Below are 27,797 nucleotides of genomic sequence, written 5' to 3' on the forward strand. Positions count from 1 at the left end.
GAGGAGAGGAGAGGAGAGGAGAGGAGAGGAGAGGAGAGGAGAGGAGAGGAGAGGAGAGGAGGAAAAATAATTGAGTGCCAGTATTAATAGCTAGTGGTTTACATTACATTTGATTGCAATACCGCACAAAACATGAGAGGTCTTTCTAAGCAGAGAAAATAGCATATCCATTCCCTGGAAAGTGGTGCGTTTAAAAAAGACTGGGACATGTTTTCATTTCATTCAAACATCAGGTGGTCAAATGTTTCATAGTGGATTTATTATTCATATTGTGGTAGAGCATGTGAACCCAGTGAGGAGACAAGACCTCACTGTGAAAGGTCATGGCCAAACACAAAACAAAAATCAAAGGAAGTTCTTTTCTCAGGCAATTTACATTTGGTGGACTATGCCAATGAAGTACTGCAGAAACTTAAAGAAAATTACATAAACCCATGAAACCAAAGCACATAAGCTCAGTTGTCTTAAGCTCATGAGTGAAGGTGTTCATTTAATGGACTTTTAATTTATATGCATTACCTTTAGTTAATTTGCTTTAGTTGATTTGTATACATTTTCTGATTATCCCCGTAGCACTAAATAGATGGCAATAATGATAACATGGAGCTGAACTTTGCTGGGAACCCCCTCCAGCACCACAGAAATGGTACAGGTGGAGAGGGCATTGAATGCATCTCTCCTAACCTCAGACCAGTTCAACATACTGGAAGGCCGCACACTCCGGCTGTTTTACAATTTATTGGATTTGGTGGCAAAATGGACCTGAGAAGTTCCCTCCTTACCACTGGCTCCCTGTTTCTGGCACAGCCTGGCACCCTTCCTTTCGTGCCAGGGCAGCTGCTTGGGAGGGGGCGCTTTCAGCCGCAGCAGATACAGGGTATTTCTCCCTGCTGCTCCTTTCTGCAGCATTTGCACCACCACAAATGGCCACGTGGCCACATTTGAAGTCATATCAGAGAGCTGGTCTGGCTTTAAAAAGAAGCATTGCAAAAAAAGTGACTTTTTTTCTTTTTGTTCTGAAGTCAGACCAATTCCCCAAACCAGTTAACCGTGTGGCTGCACAAATAGTTGTGTCATGCTGGAAATAAACAGTGCAGGGACAATTTAAAAGCCAAATATTTCATATTATGGAGCCATAACCTTAGGCTGAGCTGTAAACCAGATCACTGAAATGAACCAGCCTACAAATAACCCATCCAAAGTGTTATTTTTCATCTAGACTACCTCCAAGATCTGATTTACAGGCAACTCCACAAGGAACGGCATCGGCACAACTGAAGGGCAAAACATGGGGCAGGCAGATGAACAGATGGAAAAGGATGGGGGCATCTGCCACCAAACTCAGTCCCTCTGAAACTCACCCTCAGATCACACAAGGCCTCTGTCTCTTATCCTATATTGGGAAAATGAGGTGGTTCAGCTAACTGGATTTAAATATCAATCTAGTTGTACCATGGAAAGCTCTGTCATAGCCGCTCAGGTTGATTTTAACTTAAGCTGACATCGTGGTAAACTTCTAAAATCCCTTCATGAAACCCATGCATTTCCTTGGAGAAACTGAGGCATCTCTGTTGGTCCTCGGCACAGCCGGCAGAGAGAGAAGACGCCCCAAGCGCCATTTGCTCTGTCTGGCGCGCATGGGGGGTGATGGACGCCTCTCCGCTGGGATGGGATTTATGGCCACTGTTAGGGCACTGAACGATGAGCTTTGGCAAATCCTACTGAGCCAGTGGAAGAAATCACTGCCTCCAGGTGTCTGCTCATTTGGAGGTTAGTTTCTTTCCCACCACAGAGCTGTCAAAGAGAAGCACATGCCAGCGTCATGGCACAAAATCCAGTACTTTAACCCCAGGTGTTGACACGGGGGGCTTTCACCTATGGCGCAGCATAGCTTATGGCAGAGAGGAGGAGCAAACATCTGCAAGTGATAATTTCTGAAGAAGACACCTCACGAGCTTGTGTCTGTCAACATCCCTGTCACACTGGTGTTATCCCAGGCCAGCGAGGCTAGCACACCTCCAAACATGTACATATATGTGCAAGATAGGGACAATTATAACAGAAGTATTGTGCTCTAATATCAGGGCTGAGGATAAATGGGAAAGTTACAATGTTGGCAATATAAGCATATGAGCATAGTAATAAATAGTACATTAATAAGAGCTTTCAGGTGTTCAGAAATGGAGTGATGAGTACAGCAGAGCTAGATCAGAGAGATAATAATCCAAGGTTTTTCCTTGACACATTGATTTACTATTCTCCCTACCTTTCTGAAACATTAATAGAGCTCTGAAGTTATCTCAGTAGCCTCATATGGGCACAATAATCACCTTGCGCATACAATGCTTTGCTTTAAAAAAACCCAGTAAACAGCATTAGCCTAAAAAATGTATAATAATAGTAAAAAATCAGGCTTTATCCTTTTTATTATCAACAGTTGGAACTGCTGAATATGAACAGTGCATTTTCCCTGGGAAATGTTTCAGTACAGTTATAGCAGGTGAGGCTAATTCACTTGAGATCCCCGCTCCCTTCCCACCTCGCAGAGCCTTGCTGTGCGGTAACGCTTTAAAGGCGCCATTGGATTTGAGTGGGTCAATGATCCACAAACTAAAAATACACTAAGTAGAGGCCTTGACATAATAGACAGTAATGTCCTCAAAGGAGCCATTAGATACTATTGAGTAAATGATACTCATTAAAAAAAAAAAAGTACATAATTGTGTATTTACAGCATAGGGAGCTCTCATACCCTATTCTGTTGGCTTCCTCCCATGTGCTTACAGTTTTATCCAGGCAGAACTACCCACCACCTCCTGCCGCAACCATGCCGCCTACAAATAGCTACAGATGGCAGCTGGGCAGGGCAGTTTCTACCTAACTGAGTACATGGGTGGCTGGCTGCAAAAGACAAACAAGCGAGTACGGTGGGGTTTTTCAAACGATGAGGAAGCGGAGGGCCTACACGAACAACTTCCCCACCTGCTCCAGCTGTCATGAAACACCATGCTAGGACACCACTGGGTTTTGAAATACTTCTTTTTTTCCTATGACCCTTGCAGTCTGAATTTTGTGAATAACATAGATTTCCTTATAATTCTTCAATCTTCAACTTCCTTTTCCCATTTAACAATTATAGACATCATGGCAATTTCCCACTGTCAATCATGAGTGGGTGAGCTGGCTAATGTGTGGAGGGACTCTGGATCTTTTCCAAGCACAGTGTTTTTGAAAAGATTTTTCACTTTTTCAAAGTGTCATATAAGTTGTAATTGCTTGCAATCAAGGACAGAAGGACGCATATTCCCAGAGAATGGTAAAAGACAAATAAAATACATCCCATAAAAAAAAAGTTTCAACAATCTTCGGAAAATAAGCCTGAAAAAAAAACAATGAAGCATTTGATCCACTCTAGGTTAGGAACTCTGCCTGGGAAGAGGCAGTGTGAAATACTGAAGCCCCAGACCTGCAGCAGCCCCACTACCTATTTCTGAGAGCGAGCCTCGTCTAACCTTGCCTTTAGTAGGGAAGACATGAAGAGAAAGGCAGTTGCACTTTTTTTCCTTATATTGTTTTGTTAATGTAGAATAATCCCTTATTACCAGTGTTAGCAATACTCTCTCCGCCCTGTTATCCAGGTAACATTGCTGGCACAGCTCTCCCCCTCCACAGTGGAGCAAGCCCTGGTGGAAAGCTCTGTCCTGTCCCGGGCAAACCAGGCTCTGCCAGCCTCGACCACCATCAGGCAATTCCCCCACCTGTAACTTTCCTTTCCAGGCTGTCATCATAAAAAGAAACCGAAGGGAAGAATTAAAATTCTGGTCTGCCACCTTGAGCCAGACTCTCTTTTCTTTACTAATGTACAGTCTTAGTGAATTCAGACAGGGCTCTTGTGGCATGTATTGCAGCACAGTTACAGAATACTTAAGATGAGACTTTCCTCCAAGACTCCTGAAATACTTCTGCACAAGCCTGTCTGTTAAGGACAGATGGCTGTATCCAGAGCTGCATTAAAATGAGAGAATTTCCACAAGCATAAGACTGAAACAGCATGATGGGAAATCAAAATCTCAGTGTAAACCATATTGCTACCTGCATTCCTCAATTTCTCTGCTTTCTGGAGAGAGGGGCATTAGATTTTAGTTTTGATGCACTGTTAAACGACTTAATTTTAAGTTTAATGCATTTGTAGCTTACAAACAACTTAAAAGTTGCATTTCTAGCTGCTAAATATAATAGTCTCTATGTGAACGCATGGCATTTCCCCACTTCCTTTTCTAGCTGTCATCTTCAAAGAAAGAGCAAAGAATGACCCTCTTCATTTTTTTAATCAAATGTATTTTATCTTTTTGCTGTTGTTCTGGTTTTTGCTGTGATGGGTGGTTGGGTAACACTTTAAGGATATCTTTTATCATTTCTGAGAAATGTGATAAGAGGCAGGCCAGACGCCTTCAAGGCAGTGCTAATGCAAGGGTGACTAATGAATGAGCATGAAAAACGGACACTTGTCAGCCAGGAATTAGATGTAAACCAGAAACGAACAGAACAATGAAGCATTACTGTCAGGAGAAGATGGATTTCTGCCCTTGGTAGACCTTAAAGACTCCTTACTCTATTCTGTGCTCTTTCGAGTAACTCCAACTCCAACTTTCCTGCTATAACAAACATGCCAAACATTTCAAAAAAATGAGCAAGCTTTAAGCACACAGAAAGCAAAACTCCATTATCTTCTATCCAACTTTCATATTAACTACTGCCATTGAGAGAAGTGCATTTGACGTATGCCTTCAGAGAAGTAAGTTTTTAAGAAAGTGAAAAATCCTTCACCAAGAGTACCTACACTCATACATCAGACAGTCTGCTTCATTACCCATGTAAGTGTGTACAGACATCCACATAAAGCCAAATACATCATATGGGAGAGACATGGTTAAAACACTAGAAAATAGGTAACCAAGCATGGTATTTTTTTAACCATTATTAATGGATCAATGAGTCGCCAGCTTACCAATTCAGGTCCATTTCCAATGGCTGAGAATGTTCCCAAGAGGCAAGATTAATGCTGTTTTAATTTTACCTAGCCTAATAAGAAAGAAAAAGACCAAAACAGAAAAATAACTGGGGACAAAAGAGTGGGAAAGCTCCACAGATGTTCTATGAAATGAAACATGATCCATATGCTTATGAAAACGTACCTCACTGCATTTATTTCTCAAACTTAGATGACTGATGTGGAGTTAGAGAAACATGAATAATATTGTAAAACCTGCCTGTTCCTCTTCCATCACTTTCCACAGTTCTGGTGCGAAAAACAAAGAGACTACTGTTCCTGCAAATAGGCATTAGAGACTGAAACGTGAATTGCAATTCCAAATGTAAGAGACCACGTGCTATGAGACAAACTTTGGCCTCTCTTTTCTGTTCATGGCTGAGTCTATGACCTTCGTACAGGGATCAATCGCACTGGTGGATAAGTAATGGAAAGGTTATGTACAAAAAACTCCTTTTTTTGATTTTGTCCTTGTGCGGTTCCAGTTCTTTGTTGTTAATTAGATCAAACCAGCTTTCCACTGAGACAGTCACAGCAGTATCATCAGTCTGTAACCCAGGAAATCCCTCTGAAACCTCTATCGATTGCTTTCATAAATGGAGCGCCTCCCTCCGCAGAGACCCTTGTATAAAATCGTGGGGCACAGGCGGCTGCGGCTGCTTCCTGAGGCACTGAATATGTGCCGAATGCCCTTTACTTGCAAGGGTCTAAGCTACATGACTAAATCGAGCCTGGGACCGTCTCTCCTCTTTTATTCACTATGTATCTACAGCCTGAGCAAGTGGGAGGCTCAGACCTGTCAGGCCCTGATTCTTCCAATGGCATCTTCAGCCAAATGGGAATTAGACTTAACCTTGAAGACTCCACAGAGATTGACTGCCTGCACTTTTTCAGAAAAATAATTTGTGTCACTCCACTCCAGGGCTAGTTCAGACAGGTAAAGCCATGTGCTGGTAAGACAAAATACTCTTCTGCAACACAGCTTCCATGTTGGCTACCTGTATAATGAAGAACTCACTCAACACATTTAGTATTGATACAACTGTAAAAAACACAAACAAGTCAACTTTACAAAGAATTCACTTAGCAGATGGCTTCCCAGTCATATACAGATCCTGCCATCCTCATCTTCTTATATTTTTACTTGATAGTTCAATATTTCTTGTTTTTCTTTGTAAGCTTAACCTGCAAACTAACTTATAAACTTAATTGTATTCATTTTAGTTATTTACCTATTTGGTGATTGAAGATGGAATCTAAATTTCCTGTTTTTCAAATAAATATAATTGTAAAGTTCAAATGGCCTGATCTTAGGAGGTCCCTTTCTGGGTGACAAACGGACTGAAGGTAAGGTAGACAGTCAAACACTAAAAGCTGCGTTGTAAATGAAAGACAATTTGTATAAACATGGTATTTTGTTATTGTTGGTCTTCCAATTCACCAATCTGACTCTAGGAGCTGTCTCATCGCTACCAAAACTTTTGTTAACTTCCTGATTGCATCTATCTTTCACCCTCAGACACTAAGCAGACCCTAGTGAAAGATGCTCATTTCTTGGGCATGACGGCATAGGTAGGATATTCTCAAGGCTCCTATTAAGGGATTAAATACATACAAATTCAGTTAGATTTTTTTCTTTTGTTTACAAGCAACATTAACAGTGAAATAAATGTCTGCCTTCATTTATTAAGTCTTTACACTGTATTACAAAACAATGTGATTTGTATTTATTACTGCTGCAATCATATCCTGAAGTTTGGGAGTCAGTCATGTCTGTTGACTTGGAAAGCAGTACAGAAACATGCCTTCAGGAGTGACAGCAGAGTGTTAGTATCAGATATGTTAAATGATCAGGTAACTTCTGCATTGCCCTTTCTGTGATCTCTCGTTGTCTCTTTAGTAATCTCATCTCAAGACCATACAGCTTAGTCACCCCTTAATGAACTACAAGCAGCAGATGTTGATTAAAAGTTACTGAAATGATACATAAGGAAGGAATTAGTGTCCTATCCCTAACTCCCATACACACCTATCAAGGTTCACAAAACCTGTGKTTTTTTTTTTTTAAATGGTGCATATCCTGGCCATACTTTCCCAACTACATTTTCCAATCAAGCTTTATCCTTCCCAGCTCTTTCTCCTTATCCCAATTATCCACCAAACTTCGTATCTATTGCAATGTGCTTTAATACTTTGGTGGCTACAGGATCATGTTCCTTACGATGTTGCCTGAATTAGGGACACAGGTGTGTGAAAACCAAAGGAAGAAAGGTGCTTCAGCAATGCAATAAAGAGCACTGGGCCCCAATGCTACAAGGTTAGATAACTGTGTGTCAGTAATGAATCTGTGATTTTTTTCTTATCTGTTTCTTTGTATGACTGCATGCCCTTTGTAAGTGGAGATAATCCATCAGGTAAACTAGTCTGCTCTTCTGTACCACATTTATCTTATCAGTATACAGTATATGACATGCATATATTAGCTACATTCCTTTGAAAAAATATCTGGGGAAAAAGGGTTTTAGATAAGTACAAAGGAAACTAATATCAAATTATATAAAAGATTAACAAGCACAATTCCTTATAAATAGGGGCTTTTTTAAATGAAAAAGAAAATGCCTGTTTTTTTATAATTCTTATTTTAAGCTAATGAGTCAAGGGAAAAGAAGAGAATATCCAGATTCATTATACCAGAAATGATTATTCAACAGAAATTACAGAGAAAGCTGCTATTTTCTTACAGATTTTCAACAAATCCAAAACCCAAAAGCAGATTTAGGGSCTACATTCTCATCGCATTTTCTCAAGGACAGACTGGTTTCCCATCACAGAGTCAGTGAGGCTACACCAACACAGGACTGGAGCAAATGAAAGTGAGGCCGTTTGTGCACATGGGCTCAAAGCAATTTGTCTTAGTCAGCCCTTTATCATCTGATCTAAAAATTAGGTCGAATCCTGCAGCTATTGTTTAGTCTTTATAAGGTGTATTTTTCCACTAGGTTTAACTCTACTCTTGGCTACACTGACCCAGGCCCAATTCATCCTTTTAACAGGAATTTTGCCCTGTGAGGTTTTATCTGTTGAATGACATCACTCTTCTTACATAAAATTCACTTTAACATACTATATTAGGCTTGATTTTTTTCAAGTAGAGATAAAGCTACCTAAACTCTCAACTTCCTCTGTCCGCAAAATAAACATTTTTTTCTAATTGAGCAGGAAAACTGCATCAAAACATACTAGTGCCTCCTGGTGCTCCAGACAGGATGTACCTAGAGTAAACAGGAAATGGGAGAATAAATGGCAAATGTGTTTTAGCACTTTCATAGGCCCAAGTCTCAAACAATTATACTATATTTTTCCAGCTCCACCAATGTATACATTTGGTTTCCCCACTTTGTAACTTATGAAAATATCTTGAACGGCAGAGTGAAAATTAATTCCAACAAATCTGCTAGTTTAAGAGGATAAAAAGCTCAGCTTTGGTCTCATGGGGAGACCAAACCCTCAAGAAAATGAATTGCATGAAACATGAAAGAAGCTGAAAATAATGATGTTTCTATCACCTTTTGTTTCTACCCCTGTTCAGAAACTGCCTGCACAGAAGGGAACGATTTCCTGGCACACTTGTCTTCCAGGAGCGCAGCGCTTGGATGCTGTTAAATGCTCTTAAAACTTTGAGAAGCCAGGACCTTGGCTTTCGAGTCAGATTCTTTTCCTGTTTATATTGCGAGCATGTGCACCCTTTGAAACAGAGAGGCATCTTCATTCCTAATTTATGGGTTACTCCCTTCCTGCACTACTGGAGTTCTCTACTTGGCTGCAGCGATGTCGCAATTGATTTTCACAGAGAACTTCCATTGACTGGGTTGTTATGTACTCTCTGACACACACCTGACCCTGCATTAAACAAATACAAGCCACTTTTCCAGGATGCACATTTTTCACACTTTCAAATTACTTTTCAGTTAATTCTATTACACGCTCAGTGAACAGAGATGTTGAATGCTATTCTTCTGTTTGTTTGTTTTAATGGAGTGCAGCTCTGGTCCTAGAGAGGACACAGTAACTCTACAATAATGCCGGTAGTCATAGGGGGAAAGAGAAAGAGAAAGAATAAGAAAAGGAAAAGGAAAAGGGGAAAGACAAAGATGGAGACAGAGACAGAGAAAGAGAAAGAGAAAGAGAAAGAGAAAGAGAAAGAAAGAGAGTGAAAGGGAAAGGGAAAGGGAAAGAGAAAGGGAAAGGGAAAGGAAAAGAAAGAAAGAAAGAGAAGAGAAGAGAAGAATATAAGAGAGAAGAGGTGAGACTTTTTTCTTAATGTGCTGGGAATGGCTAGTTATCGTACAACAAATTGAGATGAAATCATCAGGTTCAGCTATTAAAATATAATAATCTAACTGAAGCGGAGCGCAACCTTCAGCAGACTTTTCAGATGTGTTTAAAGTTTAGATTGGACTCAGCCATTATATTGACAAACCAGATTCAGTCCTCTGAAATCAAGGCTTATATAGATGAACACTGGTACAAGTGAGTGTGCAGTTTAAAACAGTGATCTTGTGGACAATAATGACATCAGTATGAGGTATATACCCCACAGCATATGTCTGAATTCCGAAAAATTGTCCTGAATTACCTGAGAGATTTATGGAAATCTATTGAATTGAAAATAGGCAGTTTTGCAGAGAATGTGCTTCTGTTGCTGTTTAAAAATCTGCAGTTTGAAGGACTAACATTTCAACTCTCAAGAAGTCAAGTTGACTTGCCTGGGTCACAGCCGTCCAAGGAAGGAAGGATAAATTCAGGAAGAAAAGATAAAAAAATTACTAAAAAACAAAGCCATGTCTGAATTACAGACACATAAAACTTTGGAATTTCTTTAATTAGACTGTTCCAAAAAATCCCCAAGACACTACAAAAATTATGAAACTGATTGTTTCTCTCTCTCCAACATGTGGTAAGAAAAACAAGAAAATTCTAAATTATCAGCTTCTTCAATAGAAATTTAGGTTCACATCATTAATAGACACATTGGAAGAAATGTCAATTGATATAAAATAGCATATATACACATACATTGATTATGTGCTGTATATAAATAAAGTACATAGGTATGACAATGCACAAAAGTTAGATACCCGTCTAATATCACTTCATTATCTTCAAGTGAAATATAATCAGACTTTTAAACAGAGTTAATTCAATGATCATCTGTCAAGGGCTAACTGGCAGGACATGAAAATCTACTTAATGAGTTAACTTAGGGCTCATAATTTAAAAAAACTCTTCAAACGTTGCTAAGCCTCTCTGAAGTGCTAACATTTACAGGAAAAAAATCAAAATCTCTCTCTTTTGTTCCAGTACAGAAAAAGAAAATGCCCAAAGTCTTCGAAGGTTCCCTGGCACAGAGAAACATTATGCACATATGTAATGGCATTTCTAAGTTTGCAGGAAGTCCGTGGCTGTACAATAATTTAAATTTCCCTGCACCCTGGAGAAATTCTTCTCTGAGGCTAGTCCTGTACTCAAAAGGTACAGGTCAGCTTTGTTGCCAGTAAGTTACTTAGTCTAAAAGTGTTAAAAAATGGGTACTTAAATTTAACCTCCTTGATTTGTATCTGGGTACTTACATAAAAGTTAACTACGCTAAGAGGCTTTCACCCTGTGATACTTTTCACTGATTAAGAACAAAAGCAGAATCAAGTTCTAAATGGACAGCTCTGAGTGACAGACAGTCCCTGCTCTAGCGTGTCTGTGAAAAATCTTAGTTTTGCTGGAAGAATTCTCTTCTCTCATTACAATATGTTAGGCCCTGTGCAGGAAATGGAAGTATGCTGCAAATCTAATGAGATTTCCTCACAAAATGCGTTTTTGCTGAGGTGAAAACAGTGGAAGAGATACAATTCTGGATGACATATTTTGTTCCCATTATACAAAAGAGGATCTCATCATGCGAAAGAGAAATGGGAGTCCCCAGTGTGACTACTCTATTACGAAGAAAAGCCCCTCTTTGAAAATTAATGAACATTAAATATTTGTACAGTCAAATGAAGATCTGTTTTCAGGGAATTGGTTGCCCTGTCTTTTTGGGGGCTAAGCTGGAAGTGGTTCGAAATAAATACTGCAGTTAGCAACTATGAATAACAAAGATGAAATACTAGGGTTGAGATGGCCACTTCCAATGTTGTATTACCAGCTGGGTTTATGTGACATGCTAAACACACTTTTTCCTTTGTTAAGCAACAGCAGCTTTATTATGTGATTGCACAGATATAAAAGAACAGTTCTCACCTCGTTTCATGGCTTGCTTTGATACTACTCCTACTCATTAGCTTCAGACACTTTTCTTCAGACATATAATTGCTGTACTCATGGGATACTGCTTTTGTTGCTTCCCCCCCACACAACGGAGAAGAAAGAAATTCTGCTCTTAAAAACAGCATAAACTGAAGTTCTCAAGTACGCTTCTGAAGGCCTGAATTTTAATATGCAGAAAATACAAAGCCCGACTGGTCAGACCCCAAATCTCTCTCCCAAACAACAGATATCCTGCTTTCCCTCAGCCGAACCGCCACTGACCGCACGTGCAGGGCAGAGATACTCACAGGCGATGCGAACGTAGGCTTTGCGGCTCTTGGTAGTGCCGGCAGAGCTCCAGGCAACGCACTGGCACCAGTAATCTTCAGGCCCGAAGAGCTCCTCCACCTGCTGGCGGGAAATCTCAATGCTCACCTCTCGGACAATCAAACCTGCCAGGGGACAGTTAACACTGGTCAATATTATATTCACAGAGCAAGAGGCGCTAGGAAAGAAATGCAGGAACAGAATACTGCTTGCAAAGTCATATAATGTATGACTTTGCAAATAATATATGACTTAAAGTTCTCCGTCAGTATCTACTTAGCAACCTAGACCATGATAAGGATGTGGAGCAAAAAAAAGCAATATTTTATCTGCATAATAAGAGAAGTGGGTGAATGAAAAACTACCCATTGTGATTTTGACTTTTATCACACACCATGCAAACGTTAGACAAACAAGAGGACTAGCACCTCAGGTGATATAAATTGCACCATGTCTGTAGGACAATTTACATCAAGTGATAATCCAGCCCAGTTTTATTTTCATATGAATATCATAAAATCCTAGAATCATTTGACTTACATGATTCCCTTAGCCCTCCTGTTTTTCATCTCCTTTTGCTAGACAGATACCCCACGGGGAGAGCTCTTGTTCACTCTGACACCGAGCCTGCCCAGGAAAATGCATTTTGCCATTGCAGAAAATGTCCCAATACTCTGTAATGATGGGCTCATGTGCTGCAGTATGGTTATTGCAAGCTGTCAGTTTGGGGTCTTTGCTGTCATATATACTACAGATACTGCAATGTATTTTAGGAGGTTTTATAATACAGTACAACACATTTTAGTGCTTGAGGGTCTTCCCAGCCCGGCCCTCCGTAGCGCATCTCAGTGCAACCCTCACAAACCCACAGTCACGCCGATGRTGACAGCGATCCACTCACTATTAGTACTAGACGACCAATATTTCCCCACAGTTCCCACACAGCGCTCTTGTTGGGAAGCAGTTCTGCTTCTTCTAAGTGCAAGGAAATGTTGTGGTGTCTCGGACACCACTGCAAGAATCGCTGGTAATGGGTTGATTTTCTACTGGCAACCTTTGTATTTCATACTGACACAATCCCTTTCTCTGCCTCAAAATTCACAGCCTGGGTCAAAATGCTCTTAATTTCAACCAAGGTACTGGGGGACAGGGTGGCAGGGAAAAGGAAGGGCTTGCACCTCTTGTCAACATACCTGCTCTTTGTTGCTGATGCCAAAGCATCAATAAACTTCTAAGGAGAGTGTCTGCTTACAGAAAACACCATCACCATTTTAAAAATGCACTCTTGCAAATGGCCTTAAATATAGAAACTCTGCATACAAATATTTTGTGGAGTGCAACTGCTTTTCTTTTTCCTTCCACAATTGCCAGGAAACTTAACTGAAAGGTCCTTGGATCGCAGCATGCACAGTTTGTCACCATCACTTTGAGGCCAGCTATCCTCAGCCTCCTGCCACATGCATTACAAGGTGATATTCATAGCATGAATGTTCCCGGTTGTAAAGCACGACGCCTTCTGCAGGCACTGGAAACGAAACTGGCCCTTTGATTTTGCCTCCAGCCTCACAGAGGCTCCATTCAGGGAGGCAACGATTAATTACTGCTTGTACACAATTGCACACTGTCATTTAGGCTGCGTGCTGTTTGCCTCCAAAACTTGGTTAACAACTTAACAACAAGAAGGAATTCATGCATGTAATATCATCCACTTCTCTGGTGGGAATGCCTTCTAATGAGATGCATTTTCCTGCTAGAGACTGTCATAGTCTATCCCCTTTTTTATTTCATTATCTTTGACATCTTTAGCCATTGAATAATCAGGGTAAACACTTAATAGCTTTTCTCCTTGAAATGAAATACTCAAAATACAGTAACTGTAGTGCAAAGAACGGAAACCAAAGTGATGCATGGCCATTTGATAGACGGTGAACACTACATTATAAGCTTGTTCCACTGTGAACACTATATTATAAACTTTTTCTGCTTTGATGAGCTAATTTGGCTCCAAAAGGGGTCCCAGGGACTGCTCGTGTCCTGTTGAGAAGAGCATAAGGAGGGTGGGGAGGCAGCAGGTACATTACACGCATAAAAATGGTCCTATTTTTCCCAGTGTAAGTGCTGCTAGCCTAAAGATTACTTCAGTTCATTCCCAGTTCTTACAGCACTAGCCTTTGAAGGTTACAATAATACGTTTTTATAATAAGGCTGATTATGACAGAGTTTAATGGAGCAGCGAGCTTTGTAACCTGAGGGTTAAAGCAAGCAGGCTCGTAACGAGAGTGCTGGTTAATAACGGTTATGAAATAGTCCTAACGTTCTGGACACAAATGCAGATTTCTGATTGTCTGTTGAAGACAGGAAAGCACATGATAAATAACTCTCACTAAATGCACCACTAGAACCTTTATCTTTGGCTTGCTGAGATGCTTTCAAATTCAAAATAACCAGCTATTCTAGGTACTATCTTTTGGGAGAATCATGAAGGGATGATAGGTTTCAGGTTATTTCAAGTCATTTGGCCTTGGGTCTTAGGCTAGTATCAACAGTTGTGCCGAACAGATGCATAAGTTTGATTGTTGTCTCTTTCTGCTTACAAGCAAGGGGATTACAGGCATAAATAACATCATCATGTCTCTAAGCTAAACTATTTTTACTAGAATACACAATTTATCAAATCAGTTGATGATACTATGAGATTATCCAGGATATAATGATCTATGGCCAAGCCTTAGGTGACATATGTAGGAATTCATGGTTGAGACACCTCTGTTATGTTGATTTGTTCCTTGTGGCATAGAGTAAGCTTATTTGGCATCTGTAAGGGAACAATACTTAGTTCTTTGCTGCTTTCCCCTGTATTTTGACATGCTGGAAAGCTGATTTTACCACCCATTTTCAGCCTCACCCATTGGGATCTCATTGTACAAACAGTTGCACTGATTTATGAGAAAGATCTCGCCAATCAAAATACCACCCACCCCTAGACCCTAGGGGCAAGCATGTGTAACTGCAAGAGATACGTTTCCTTTGTGGTATCAAGTCACAATCCTATTCCTTCTGCTAACATAACTCATAATACAAAATCCATCTCTCAGGTTACAGAAAATGTAATTTGCTGAGATACCTCAGATAGCAAGCATCTTGTTACCAGCTGACACAATGCTACACACCAGATTTCACAGAGAAGCTTGTACAGTCTGTCTGCATCCACTCAGGAGCGTATCGCTTATAAACCTCACATGGGCAGGATATAGCCTGGGATGATCACTTCCAACAGAGTTCTTCCTCTTATCCCTGTTGAAGCTGCTTCTGCTTCTATGTCAAAGAATAGTAGCTGGAGGCATTTCTGAACTTCCTCATTAACTATCTTTGATATTAAGGAGTAATATTAAGAACTCAGCTGATTTGTACTGCAGCTTTTAAGGTAGATAGAATATGGATCTTAGAATGCCACAATGTTGAAGTAAAAACAAAAGATTACCTGCAATAGCTGCTCCCTCACCATTTTTATAGCACTTTGAGTGCACCATCACTTGCCACTGCTTGGTTTAAATGCTTAACACTTCAAAGCTGTGGAAGCTAACCTCTGCTTGCTCTTACAACCCACATGAACACTTCTGCCTAATGGTATGCAGCACAGAGTTTGCCACATATGCTCCGTGAAATTCATAAAAAAACAAAACAAAACAAAACAAAACCCCAATCCATGTCTCAATATTTCCTGATAATGTGACATGCTGGGCCTATAGTTCAAGCAACTGTTCATCTATTTGTTTGATTACAGGCATACGAGTGCATAATCTCTGAGTGGAAAATTAGAAACCACTTTAAAAAGGCATCCCTGTACTTTGCCTAAACATATTTAGGGCAAGGAGATTAGCAGTAATTTATACAGCATGTAATCTACCTGGGACTGGTCAATTCTACTTCGCCTCAGCGATGTCACCCTCTCACAGAGAGTATCTGTAGTGAGATACTACAGAGAGTACCTTCCCTTCTTTACTAGCAACACATTGATTTTTTAAGTCTAGTTCTTCATGTGGTTAAGACAGACAGCAGGTGAAGACACAGCACACTTGACAATGGCTTCTTACCACACTTGACTAAGTCGCAGATTTCCTTGAATTAATACAATTGCATAGATTGTGGCACAGTCCACAAGAAGTCAGGATCTTCCTATTTCAAAGCAATGCAGTAATAGACACAGCTGAAGGGAGCTAACAGAAATGTGGGCAGCTAGAATGCTTGGCAGGTCCCTTATAATGCATATAAATCGATAACGAGCATCTATATAGTACTTCTAACTCCTACTCTCTCTGTGATAAATAGAATATGACAGGCAGAAGCATTTGCTTGCATGGTCCAAACTTGATTTGCATTCACCACTCTGAGACCTGCTTCTACAGCCACTTGCAGYCTGTCTGGATCTTCGGTATGAACACAGATATGTGTAGAATTTGGGTCTAAATCATCACCCTACTTCAGGCAACAGGAAGATTGTGGAAAGCAGAGCTTTAAAATGAAAATGGAGAAAATCAAAGTAATTTAAAGCAATTTTCCAAAATAAATGGTAATTGTACTTACGACTCTGCACTGAAAACACAAATCCTTAAAAATGCATTCCTAGGTTGGTGGACTCTATCTGCACAAGTGTTTCTTTTCAAAAACTTAGTGAATAACTACAGGATTCCCAAGACAGTAGCAATGTAAGAAGTTTTAAAACTTGAGTAAGAGGACGTAGAAAAATCTCAGGAATCAATCCCCCCCCCCCCCAAAATACTTGCTGTCTTATCAGGGTCCTGAGCACATAGTCCTGGATCAGCTGGGTTATAAAAGATGTCACAGAGATTGCTCCATGCTGGGGCTATTTATACATAATGATCGGTCAGATTTAATACACATCCTTAAGCCTGGTACCAGAAAAAGATATTACCTCGGTGGGATTTCCTTAAAGACAGATCCAAAACCTTGTAGCCTGTAGGAGACTAAATAAACCAACGTCTGAAATACCATTTTACCCCTAATAGTTTTGTGTCCAGATGAGGACGGAGGATGGCTTGTAAAAAGACTCAGGGGCGCTGGGCATAATCAGGCTGCGATGTACCAGCCCCGTGACTCAAGTAGGTCCTCCATGAAGGACAATTTTGCGTATTTACTAGCACAACATATATGATCATTCATCCCAGAAAATAAATATGTCTCTGGGACAACTATGACTTGGGCTCTGAGAAGGAGTTGGAAGGAATGGGAACTAAGGAGGGACTGCTGGGTGGCGAGAGGCAGAGGACAGAGGGAGCCACGCTCATCTGCCTGCTGCTCATCTGCGTAGCTAAGTGAGCAGCAGGGAGAGGCATCGGCTGACGGTATATATCAAAAGGAAATTACTATCCCTCCTGGAGCAAAAGGAAGAGTGAGGAGGGAATTGTGGCTTATATACATACCCTTTCATTATAAGCTGTATCCTAGAAACACAATCAAGCAAAGACACACTTCATTCACACGGTCCCCAAGTGCTTAACTTATTAGCAGGCTATACAAACTGTGAGGTAGATTATCTGGTCTTCAGAGGCAGGAATGCTATCTTTTTTAATGTATGCAAATGTAATATAATTGTATGATATTATGGTACATTATTAGTAACTGCAATAATAATTTGTGGGTTCCATATTCCACCCACCGAAATAATTGGCAAATTTCCCAATGATTTTAATAAGAGTAGGTTTGCCAATGAGACTCATTTCTTTCTAGAGGGAAACAAAAATGTCTTAGGTTCTGCAGCTGTATGTGACAGCTTATGGCAACAAATGATCGCTGTAACCATTTGAAAATATAGGAAAAATTCAATTAATCAAATGTAATTATCAAACCTGGAGTCAGTCCTGGTCAGAGAATTAATAATATCTGCACCTCACTGGGCATCTTTGTGCCAAGAAATTATTTTGATGTATTTTGGCTGCCATAAATATTCAATATTTTATATTAACAATCTGTATGTGTGAAAATATTCTTCAGGACTTTGAAGGAGCAATTTTTGTGAAGGTACTACAGTGGCATGTGTTTGACCCTCTGGCACAACACTAAACAGGAGCTATTTAGTTACAAGACTAAAGCAGGCTTCCACATGCTAAGAAACTGGACAGATAATTTGTTTATTTCCTCTCTAAATGGTAACTCAAATAATGCTTGTGCTTTCATTTGCCCAAAAGGTATTCCATTAATTAGTAATCCCATGTGCCATAGAACACATTGCCTAAGAAGACTGAACTTTATGACCGACCGGTCTGGAAAAAGACATTATTGTCATACGTGCATATAGACTGCAAGYGTAAATAAGGATGGAAATGTACCCTATTTTCATACGTGTAACTTGCAACCCTTTACAAGTTCAGTTTCCTGAAATCCGTACTGAGAGCATCCCCCCAAAACTTGCTGCCGCTGCTCCCGGCTCTCTCCTGCTTAGGCAGGCACAGATCCACAGATCCCCCCCCGAGGCTCCCCGCTCTGCAGGGGGGATCCCGGGGCAGGGGACGGTGCTTCTGGGTGATACAGGAGGGGCTTTTGGGCGTCAGCAGCAAAACAGCTACGGGTTAGGGGGACCCCTCTGCTCGCRCACGTAACACCTGCTGTCAGAGAGTCAAATCTTATGGTATATAACTTAGGGTTACACRTAGAAAAACATGGCAATTACGCATTCAGATCCTCTTTTCATACACAGAGAAAAATGTGGTGATTTGCCCAGTCTTAAAATAAATCAGTGCCAGTCTGAACAGTCTATGCTTTCTGACTCACAGCTCCTTTTTCTAACTAACTATTAGGAATAGGGTAGGGGAGTGAATACTTTATGAAAATTACTCACTCAGTACATATTTTAATGATATAAATACACATACTTTTTAATGCAAGACGAAGGTGGAAAGAGAATCCTGATACTAAAAAAGAAAATGGGAGTTTTGCAATAATTTCAGGAGGGGCTGGATGATCTCCACAGTATTTGGCAAACATTGTGAAAGCATTTTTAGTTCCCATAGTCCCTATCTGTCTTAAACTTCATTCAAAACTTCACCCTAAAAATCCTTAAAGGACCATCATATTTTTTACTTCATGGAAGTGGCCAAGACCGTAGACCACAGTGGTCTGACTGTAGACACACGTAATAAAAGGTACACAGATTGCTTTCTCATTGTGCAGTTCTTTGTCATTATATTGCTCTCTGATGGTAAAACTTAAGTGACCCAAGCCAAGAACGAYGATCTTTCTACTTAGTGATAATCCAGAATTATCTGTCTGATTTATTAAATTGCTCATCACAGGTGCCATAAAGAGCCTGTCTCTGTAGTATAAAGCTGATTACTTTACTCAGTGAAATAACCTTTCTACAAAGGTAAAAAAAATAAAAAAAAATCAGGGCTATGTCAGAATGGAAATTTATTTACCCTCTTGCAGAGATGGATCTCTTGCAGTCACGGAGTAATTCTCTTCAAATGTATCAGAGTACTTATGCTATGGAATTTGGTGTTTTAAAAATGAATAAATAGGCTATGCACAAGAAGAATGGCTTCAAATATAAAAGTTCTTGCTGAGAAAAATGTTCTCTGTGCATCTTAATGCGAGAGAAATGATTGCATAACAGCACACTGCGTATATCTTATTTCCTATATACAGTAGCAGTAATCTTAACAAAAGATAGACAGATAGCTATCTAGAGATATTTTAAAAAGCAAAACAACTTTAAGACCCAGTAATCCTTCACGCTGTGATTGCATGCACCTGTTTTTGCCTCAGCACCGCTTTTCTGTAAATTATGGCTGGCTGGTGGTATGAAAAGACTGCACGAACATTACAAACAATTTTCCACAAATATTAGCTTAAATATTTAACTGAAAGCCTTCCAGCTACTTCTGCTCTCCTCAAAACTTCCTCCTTAGGAAAGAGATACATTCTCAGCTCAGATTAATAACAACGAYGAAGGTAATAACCTAATAAAGTCAAGTTTACACGAGTTTGCATCACCTAGCTATGGTAGCTAATTACCAGTTTACGGTTAGTGAGCTAAGCTAAAATACTAGGTCCCCTACTATTTTTAAGTGACCTACACATTTACAATAACAAAGGCCCGTTTTCAGCAGGATTTTACTTTGAACTGGACTTAAGGAACACACATTCCGTTTGGGTTTTATTTTCTTTTCGTTCTGTTCCCCGTCACGTCTGAAGAACGCTGTGCAAGAGGCAAACCGTACTCTTGAATATTTGTGCAAGAGAAGCGCACGGCCCGGTCGCCGCCAGCACGGTGGCGGTGGTGTGGAGAGGCAGGAGACGGGGTTGGACCCCGAGGGTTGGTCCCCTTGGGGGGTAAACGGCCCCCCTGCYACCTCCTCCCCGCGCCCTAGGCAGCTGCCTGCTTTACGTAGCCTTGAACTAGCGCTGTTTAATACTTTAAAACAACATGGGCTTGCTCGCTCTCGCCCTATAAGCAGTTCAGAGACAAAGGCAAAACAAAGCCTTTCTTTCTTTTTTTAAACGGAGGCTACTTTCTGGTTCACTGCATTTTTTTTTTTTAATATGCGCAAATTGCTCCAAAATACACGGTTCTCTTCCACTGGCGACAACGTGTGTTTACGGCTGCTGGTTTCTTTCCTTCTCTTCTCCTCCTGCCGAAGTAATAACCAGGCTCCAGCGCAGCGAGACTGAAACCCCCTCTCTGCGAGCGCGTACCCACGCTCAGCCCCTGGCCTCCCCGCTTCGGCGCCGACACGGGCCGAGGCCTCGGCGCCGGCACGCAGGCAGGCCGCCGGCCGGCCCTCCCGCCGCGGGGCGCCAAGAAGGCGGCAGGGCGCGCGGGCAGCACAGCGGCCTACGGGCAACTCGGCCCCCCGCCTGCGGGCCAAAGCCCGGCCCGGCTGAGGCACGCGCGGCTGGGAAGAACCCTGCCACAGGTTCACGTTCGACACAGAGCTGCGGAGGAGACGTCACAGAGAAAATCTGCGCRCTTTTTGCTTCTGGTTCACAGGATTTACATGCTCTTTCTAATGATCTGGGCCTTCAGCAGTGGGTAATGCTTCCCAGTCCCCAGCTTAGCGCTCATGCAAAATTGAAGCACTTTTGAGGCTGTTTAGAGCCTACGGATGAATCTCAATGTGCAGGCAAAAAGGAATAATGGCTGTTTAGCACTTCGCTAGAAGAAGCCGAGGAAATTATGAAAAAAAAAAATCTATTGAACTTCAAACATCTGTGAAGCCGACAGAGAACATCTGAATTTTGAGCAGCGTGTTTACATTCCCTTCGCATCGCGCAGTGGGGGGGGCTGAGAAAATAACAATAAATGGGTTTACGCATTTTTTTTTAAAAAAAAAAGTACCCACAGCTTTGTTTTTTTACGTTACTGACATATACCTATGTATATAAATAGAGACCCCCACACATAAGGACCCACCCCGCTCTGGCTGCTCTTGCGAAGCGGAGACAACGCGAAAACGGCGGATTTGCACGAGCGCGGGGCTACGGCCCAGGCGAGCAGCCGGTGCCGCCGCTACTGTGGGAAGGAGGACGAGCGCGCCGCGACACGAGGGGTCACTGGGGAGCCTTGCTGAGCGCGCGCCCCTCTTCTCAGTCCGTCGTGGGCCGGAAGAGCGGGCTGKCTGGCGGAAAAGTGCAAAACCCTCACCGCTTTGTGTGTCGCTGCTGGTTTGCGTGTTAGGGACGGCATTTCACAGCCGACTGAGGTACCTTGAAAAGTTAAAAAAAAAACCCAAACCGAAGGCAAGCAGCTGCTTTCGGAGAGGCTTTGTGCAGTGCGCTGTCAAGTGCAGTGACTTTCACCAGACAGAGCCACAACTCGGGGAATTTACTGTCTGCTCCCACATCCAGCATGTTTTCAGGTTTGTGCCAGGGCAACAGTCAAAACAGCAGCTCCTGAACGSCAAGAGATTTTCCTGAGTTTGTAGCGAATAAGAGAATTATCACAGCGAGGAGTGTGAAAAGACAGCGCGGCGGTCACAGAAGCCATTCTGCGCGTGCTTGTTTCTGGATATAGCACCGCGCGCAAGCCCTGTCAGCTGCAGTGAGTCGCTGGGGATGCGAGCGAGCTGCTCCGCAGGTCCATAAGCCTTTGACATGAAAAAAGACCCTGTTCATTATGCAAGTGAACACTCTCAAAACTTTCCTCGCAATTTTGGTTGCCTCATTTTTTTYCCTTTGTACTCATTTTTACTCAAATGATTTCAATACTGGTTTCCACTTTAGTTAAAGAACCAAAGGATTAAAACTAAACCCCAAAGAAAACCTGATTCACTTTCTATATATCATTATTCTTACGGCCTGACAATTCTTACTCCCCTTCAGAGACGGGAACGGCAGTACACCCAGAAAAGTGCATGGCGCTATGTCAGCACTCATTACAGCGGCATCGTTATCCCTGGGAAGCCAAAAGCAGCAATCAGCCAACCGAGAKGCTCTCCAAAATCAAAATCTGGGAGCAAACAATAGAGGAGGTGCCGAGGGCCTAAAGATCGGTATTCAGGGTGAAGAGAAGACATGGCACAGAAGAGACTGACAAAAGATGCCCTTCCCACTCTCACAATCAAAATATGAAGAGGAATGGGAAGTTATGAGGAATCATGAAAGACATCCCATCAAAACCTGAAGAAAAAGAGATGTRCATTCACCTTACAGGTGAATGTCAATAGTGTTGGTACCTATCCCGTCACATTGCTCACTTATGTAGGGAACAGAAATGTATAGGAACAACAAAATGAATAGAAGAGGTGAACCCCTAAAGGCAGCATAAAATTAGATCCTGTGTGGGTCAGACTTGGATGTGACCATTAYCTGCCTTTTCCTTACACTTTAGCAATGATTGGGTGCCCTATCTGCTTAAAAAAAATCCTCAGAGTCTSATCTATGTGCAACTGTTGTCCCACATAGATGTCTTTTTTTTTTTAAGAGTTTTTTCTGCTCTAATTTAAAAACTAATTTAAGCAATAGGGTTGCTCCTACCTCTCTTCATAGAATGATTTCACTGTTTAATGAGCTGATAGAGGAAACAGCAGAAGATACTACTCAGGTGAGTTTATGGAGACATCATGGGAATCAAGGGAACAACATTTACTTGTCTTGCACAGTCATCAAAACCCTGACAGCCTTATACTGCATTTTCAGTGACTGCATCAGACTATAACTTGTTCTCAGCAAGCAAGAAGTAAGATGTCATTTGGACCTTCCATATCCCCAAGTATTTTCAGGGATTTTCGTAAAGAAACTACAGACCTACTAATCCTACTCATTTTCATACTTAATTAGTTGAAAAACCTGTATTTAGAAAATACAAGTGTTCCTGCCTTTGCATTGCCAGGGTGCGACTGCAGCAGTTTTGTTTCGCAGTACACAAGGCCTCAGCTCTGCCCTCCTTTTTTCAAGGTTATTCTCCATTTAGGCCAGTGGAAGCAGGATGGGGATTGAAATGGGGGGGGGACTCGCTTCCCGTTCCAAACAATGTTGAAATTTGTTGGCCTTTCAGGTGCCATCGCCACGGGGGCTCCAAGTCTCTCACAAAAAGACTTTGAGCTCCAAAGGATGGAAAAAYGAGCAGCACTGTGCAATGCTATGGCTAGTTTGAAGCTGTGGTGGGTGGACTGATGTCTGAAGACGCCCTTCGGGAATCTAAAGGGATTAACAGGATTACAAGTCTGTAACAAAGGACTTCATTACGGAAAAAACTTGAGGGGTGATAAAGTATAGGCTGGACATATTCAARTAACTATCCTCAAATGGTTCAGATGAATGCAATAAGCATCCATATTCCTCTTTTTATTATTTTGAATAATTTTATTTCCTCTCTCAGCCTTGTTCTCCTAAAAGCCCACAGGAAACCTTCAGGACAATTAGGAGAACAGCTGCAGATAGGAAGTTAATGTTGCAATAAGAAATGAATAAATATCCTAAAGCTTTTATCTATTGGTCCCAAAACACTTAGCAGAGGCAAATAACAGAGAAGTGGAGTGGTCTGCACAAAGATGCATGGTGATCTACACACAGAAAATTTGGAAGAGGCAAATGACCCTTCCCATGGACCCATCACAGGAAGAGCAGGAGCAGGAATTACAGGCGGGGGAGCTCCCTCTGGGTCCACCTGAGTCTTCTCCAGTCTGCTACCCAAGAACAGAATCTTCCTGGGTTTTGGGTGATGGCTTTGCTCTGCCTATAAGATTTTTTCCTCAGGAAAGAAATGTCTGGCCCAAAATTCTTATTTTAGGTATATGAATACAATTTTAAGTTACTTGAGGCAAAACCTAATTTCCTTCCTTAGGTCAGCATTAGTGACTTTTTTCACTTACTTCTACAGAAATAACCATCATTTTGGATTTATATTCCAGATAATGGTGACTTTCAAGGGGGTGTGAGTATGTGCACCAATTTTGAAGTTTCCAAATCRGCTCTCTATCAGAATATAATAATTACCCAAGTAAAAGTGGAAACTTCTTCTTCTTGTAAAAATGTCTGCAGCAGCTTTGCTGTTGGGTATTCCCTTGATTTGGATCAAGGGGATCCAGCTAGCTAAATCTTTAATAGCTCACCCTCTGAGGACCACCAAAATCTGAGAAGAGAGCGCTTTTCTTCCAGTGGTGATGGGTGTGGATACCTGGGAGAGGTGCTTGTGAGGCACACTGGGCGAGAAGGCAGCCCGAGTGACATCTAAAATACCAGCAACCTAAATGTCAAATAGGAAAAAAATGTGGGTTTGTTCACATATTTTTATGTAAGGAAACATCCTGTATTTCCCTGGAGAGTTCCAGTTCTTTGGAGAAATAGAGTTGTCTGCTCCTTTCATCCCTAGCCGCAGCCTTTCAGACCGTACACACAAACATGTTCCACTTATAACACCCTTCCAAAGAGGGGGCACACTTTGAATTACTGCAGAAAATGAACTGTAGTACCAATTCTAACCCACATCTCAAAACCATTAATAGGAACATTTGGGAAAAGATACATGGACACATTTTTAAATTTCCTTGAAATGAGTTGGATTAGGGGAGAATATTGAAGGAGCACAGCTAAAAACTGGCAATATGTTGCTGAGAAATAATTATTTTGAATCAGGGCGCTTGGTGCTTGTAATGGATTTGATCCAATGACAAACGAAAAATAAAATGACTTGTGACAACAGTGGAATGAAAACAATCCTTATTTATGATATGCGGCTACTCTTACTAACATAACCCCAAGGTATTCTACCCCAGAGAGTCAAAATRTTGCAGGCTGAAGCATAACTGCAGCACTTAGCACCACTTGTCATCTCCTTAGTGAAGTTAATAGGGGAAGTCGGCCACATTTGTTTGGAAAAAATAGCCTTTTTCCCTGTATTTCAGACTCTTGAAAAATAATAAAGAGAATTAGGAGGCTACAGCAGGCCAAGACAAGGAAAAAAGAGGTTAAGGGAAGATGATGTGCAGTGAGGGAAAAGAGCAATAAGGGAAGGAACATCCGTGAGTCACAGAAAACAAGTAAAATGTTACCCATCTGCAGTCTTCTCGCAGAGCTGGGCATATGGGGGTGCTTCCCAAATGCTGTATTTGGGCTTCCAAAATAAGCATTTCCCCACTGGTGTTCAAATAAGTCCTGTATTTTATAAGCAAYAACAGCTTTTCCTATTCATAAAAAAAATACTAAAACGAAGAAGCACAACTGCTCAAAACAAGTAGGCATATGATATTCTCTGTTGTATGTCCCAGCTTAAATAAAGTATGTTAAGGGCTAAATGAGTTGATGGGGCTTTTGTCATTAGGGCAACACAGCCTTCCAAAATGTTGTTATGAACATCAAAATAAACAGCTTTCTTGAGATGTTTGTACACATACGTACAAAAAAAAGAAAAAAGATAAAGTGATAGAGCACCGTGTGCTGAAAGTGATTTTTTGTCTCTAGAAATGCTGCCAGAACAGCACAGGCAGCCACTGTGAAAGTCTCCCCACACTGCCTGGGCCACAACGGCCTGTAAGAGCAGCTCTAAAGGCACAAGGCTAGCCGTCAATCTTTGATCTTCTGTTGAGAGGGTGAGCTATTAAAGATTTAGCTAGCTGGATACYGACTCCCCTGACAGGCTGCCAGAATCGTTGCTTAAGGTAACAGCTTTCTGTTTGCCAGATCAATGCTGACCAGACGTCAGAAGCTCAGTCTCCTTTCATCAAATCTGCAAGTCATCCGAGAATACTTTATTAATGGGAAAAGATAGTGGTGGGGGGTAAGCCCTGGAATCACATTAACAGTTATGTAAAGAAAGGAAAACATTCATTTTGCATTGGCTGGACCCTTGGGCAAGGCTCAGGAGTCCTTGTTCTACCTCGTTGCTATTTGGGAACAGCAGGGAGGTCGTAAGTAAATCCCTGAGCCCTCCTCACCCTACACATCCAAGCAAAAGAAGGCAGAAAAGGGTAGGCAAACAATAACGCTGGCTGAATTGCCCAATACGTCTATTAAATTAGCACTTAAAGTAGTTCCAAATGTTGTTTTCTCCTTGCTTGAAGGAGAGAAAGAAGAAGAAGATGTCACTGGCATTGCAGAGGGCAAGAAGGGGCCTATAGATCATTTCACCTTAATAGTCACGGAGAAACTATTACAATGCATATTCAAATAGAAAAGAAAAAAACAGGTCCCTGTAGTCCTGATTTTTCTGTTGTGTATCACCGCAAAGTTGGTTTCTATTTTGCAGCATTAAATCCTTCTGCGCAAAAATGTATGGGGTGCAAGACTGTCTTCTATATGTCTGCAACTCTACCACCACTGCAGAAATGCTTTTTTTGCTGTGAAAATATTTCTCCATAAAAAGCATATATGTGAAATAAAACCTTTTGCCACAGTCATTTTCAGAGACACAGTAATTTGGAAAATGTGCACAAATTGCTCTAATAATTATTGATGCTCTTAAGCTTCCTGCTCTGTGGCAATGGAATTTACTTGGTCCAAAAAGCATCAGTTCTGCAGGGCTCCTTTTACTTTCTGTGCTGTTATCTTTTATGACAGGCAGTCATAAAATCAAATGTGTTCCCTCAAAGCAACTTTCATCTTTGCTTTTTAAAACCAGTGTTCATATTCTTTACATATATTTTTCCATGTTAATGGGAAAATATTTCAGTAAAAACATAAAAAAGACCATGCCCTGCCTTGTACTTCACATACCTAGGAAATGAAGCTGCCAAAGATGTGCACTAAAGATTTTCAAAGCACCCATTTGGACTTCTTCATGAAAATACTTAACTTTTTCATAAAGAAGAAAAATTCCAATGAGTCTGAAAATTAAAAACCAGACTTTAATGATCTTCTAGACAGAGCTTCTGCTTTCTCAAGCGCCATCCTTGGGATTTTTGAAAGACTCTCTTTTCAGGCCAATTTAATTAAACAAAGTGGTACTAGAACACCCTGTCACCATTACTGTTCACATCCTCTCCAACCAGAAGGCAACAACTCCCACAGAGTCCCTGTGCATGTACTGTACGGCAATGCTTTACCTGCTCTTTAAAAACAGCCCATAGTGCAAAGGATCGTATACCTAAAACCCTTGTTTTGTGACCATGCCTTCTCTGTGTTACAAAGGAAAAAAAAGTATCTATCTATATATACGCATATATATTTTTATACAGGAAAAATATACAAATACTTGTTTTTTCCCCCTCTTAAAATTAACCTTCTTAATAGATTCAATATTTCTATCTAGCAGCTCTTTTAAATGACAGCTGGGCTGCACTCTCATTCTATCTCCTGTGCCACTTCTACTGCTGTGCTACTGTCTCCGGTTTTATCAGTGACAGTAATAAATTTGCCTTATAACAGGAATTAATTATTTCTACACAGATTTCATTCATGGCCAGTGTTTCCACAGGCTCAGAGTCCATGAAAATATAATCCTTTGCAGGCCAAAACCTATTTCTCTCTTTCATGCATCATTTACCATCCCAAGATGATGTACCTCTAGCATCACATCTGCATTTTAGTCCTCTCCCTTTCCCTACAACCGGTGCTGCAGAAAAGAACACATAGTTGGTCTTTTACTTTTTTCCTCATGTTCAGATGGAAGCGTCTGTGTTTCAGTTTGTGCCCGTTGCCTCGCGTCCTGTCGCTGGGCACCACTGAAAAG

The 27,797-nt window shown here is 41.2% G+C and overlaps 1 protein-coding gene across 1 annotated transcript in view; it reads right to left on the bottom strand.

The window, feature by feature from the left end:
- UNC5C (unc-5 netrin receptor C) overlaps positions 1–27,797 on the bottom strand; it is a 94,794-nt gene that overhangs the window by 61,803 nt on the left and 5,194 nt on the right. The window contains exon 3 of the mRNA XM_026084195.1: positions 11,656–11,799. Coding sequence (XP_025939980.1) covers positions 11,656–11,799 — 144 coding nt within the window. The remainder of the gene's footprint in view (positions 1–11,655; positions 11,800–27,797) is intronic.

The sequence above is a fragment of the Apteryx rowi genome, unplaced genomic scaffold (genome assembly GCF_003343035.1).
Source record: "Apteryx rowi isolate R43461 unplaced genomic scaffold, aptRow1 scaffold_63, whole genome shotgun sequence".
Lineage (NCBI taxonomy): Eukaryota > Metazoa > Chordata > Aves > Apterygiformes > Apterygidae > Apteryx > Apteryx rowi.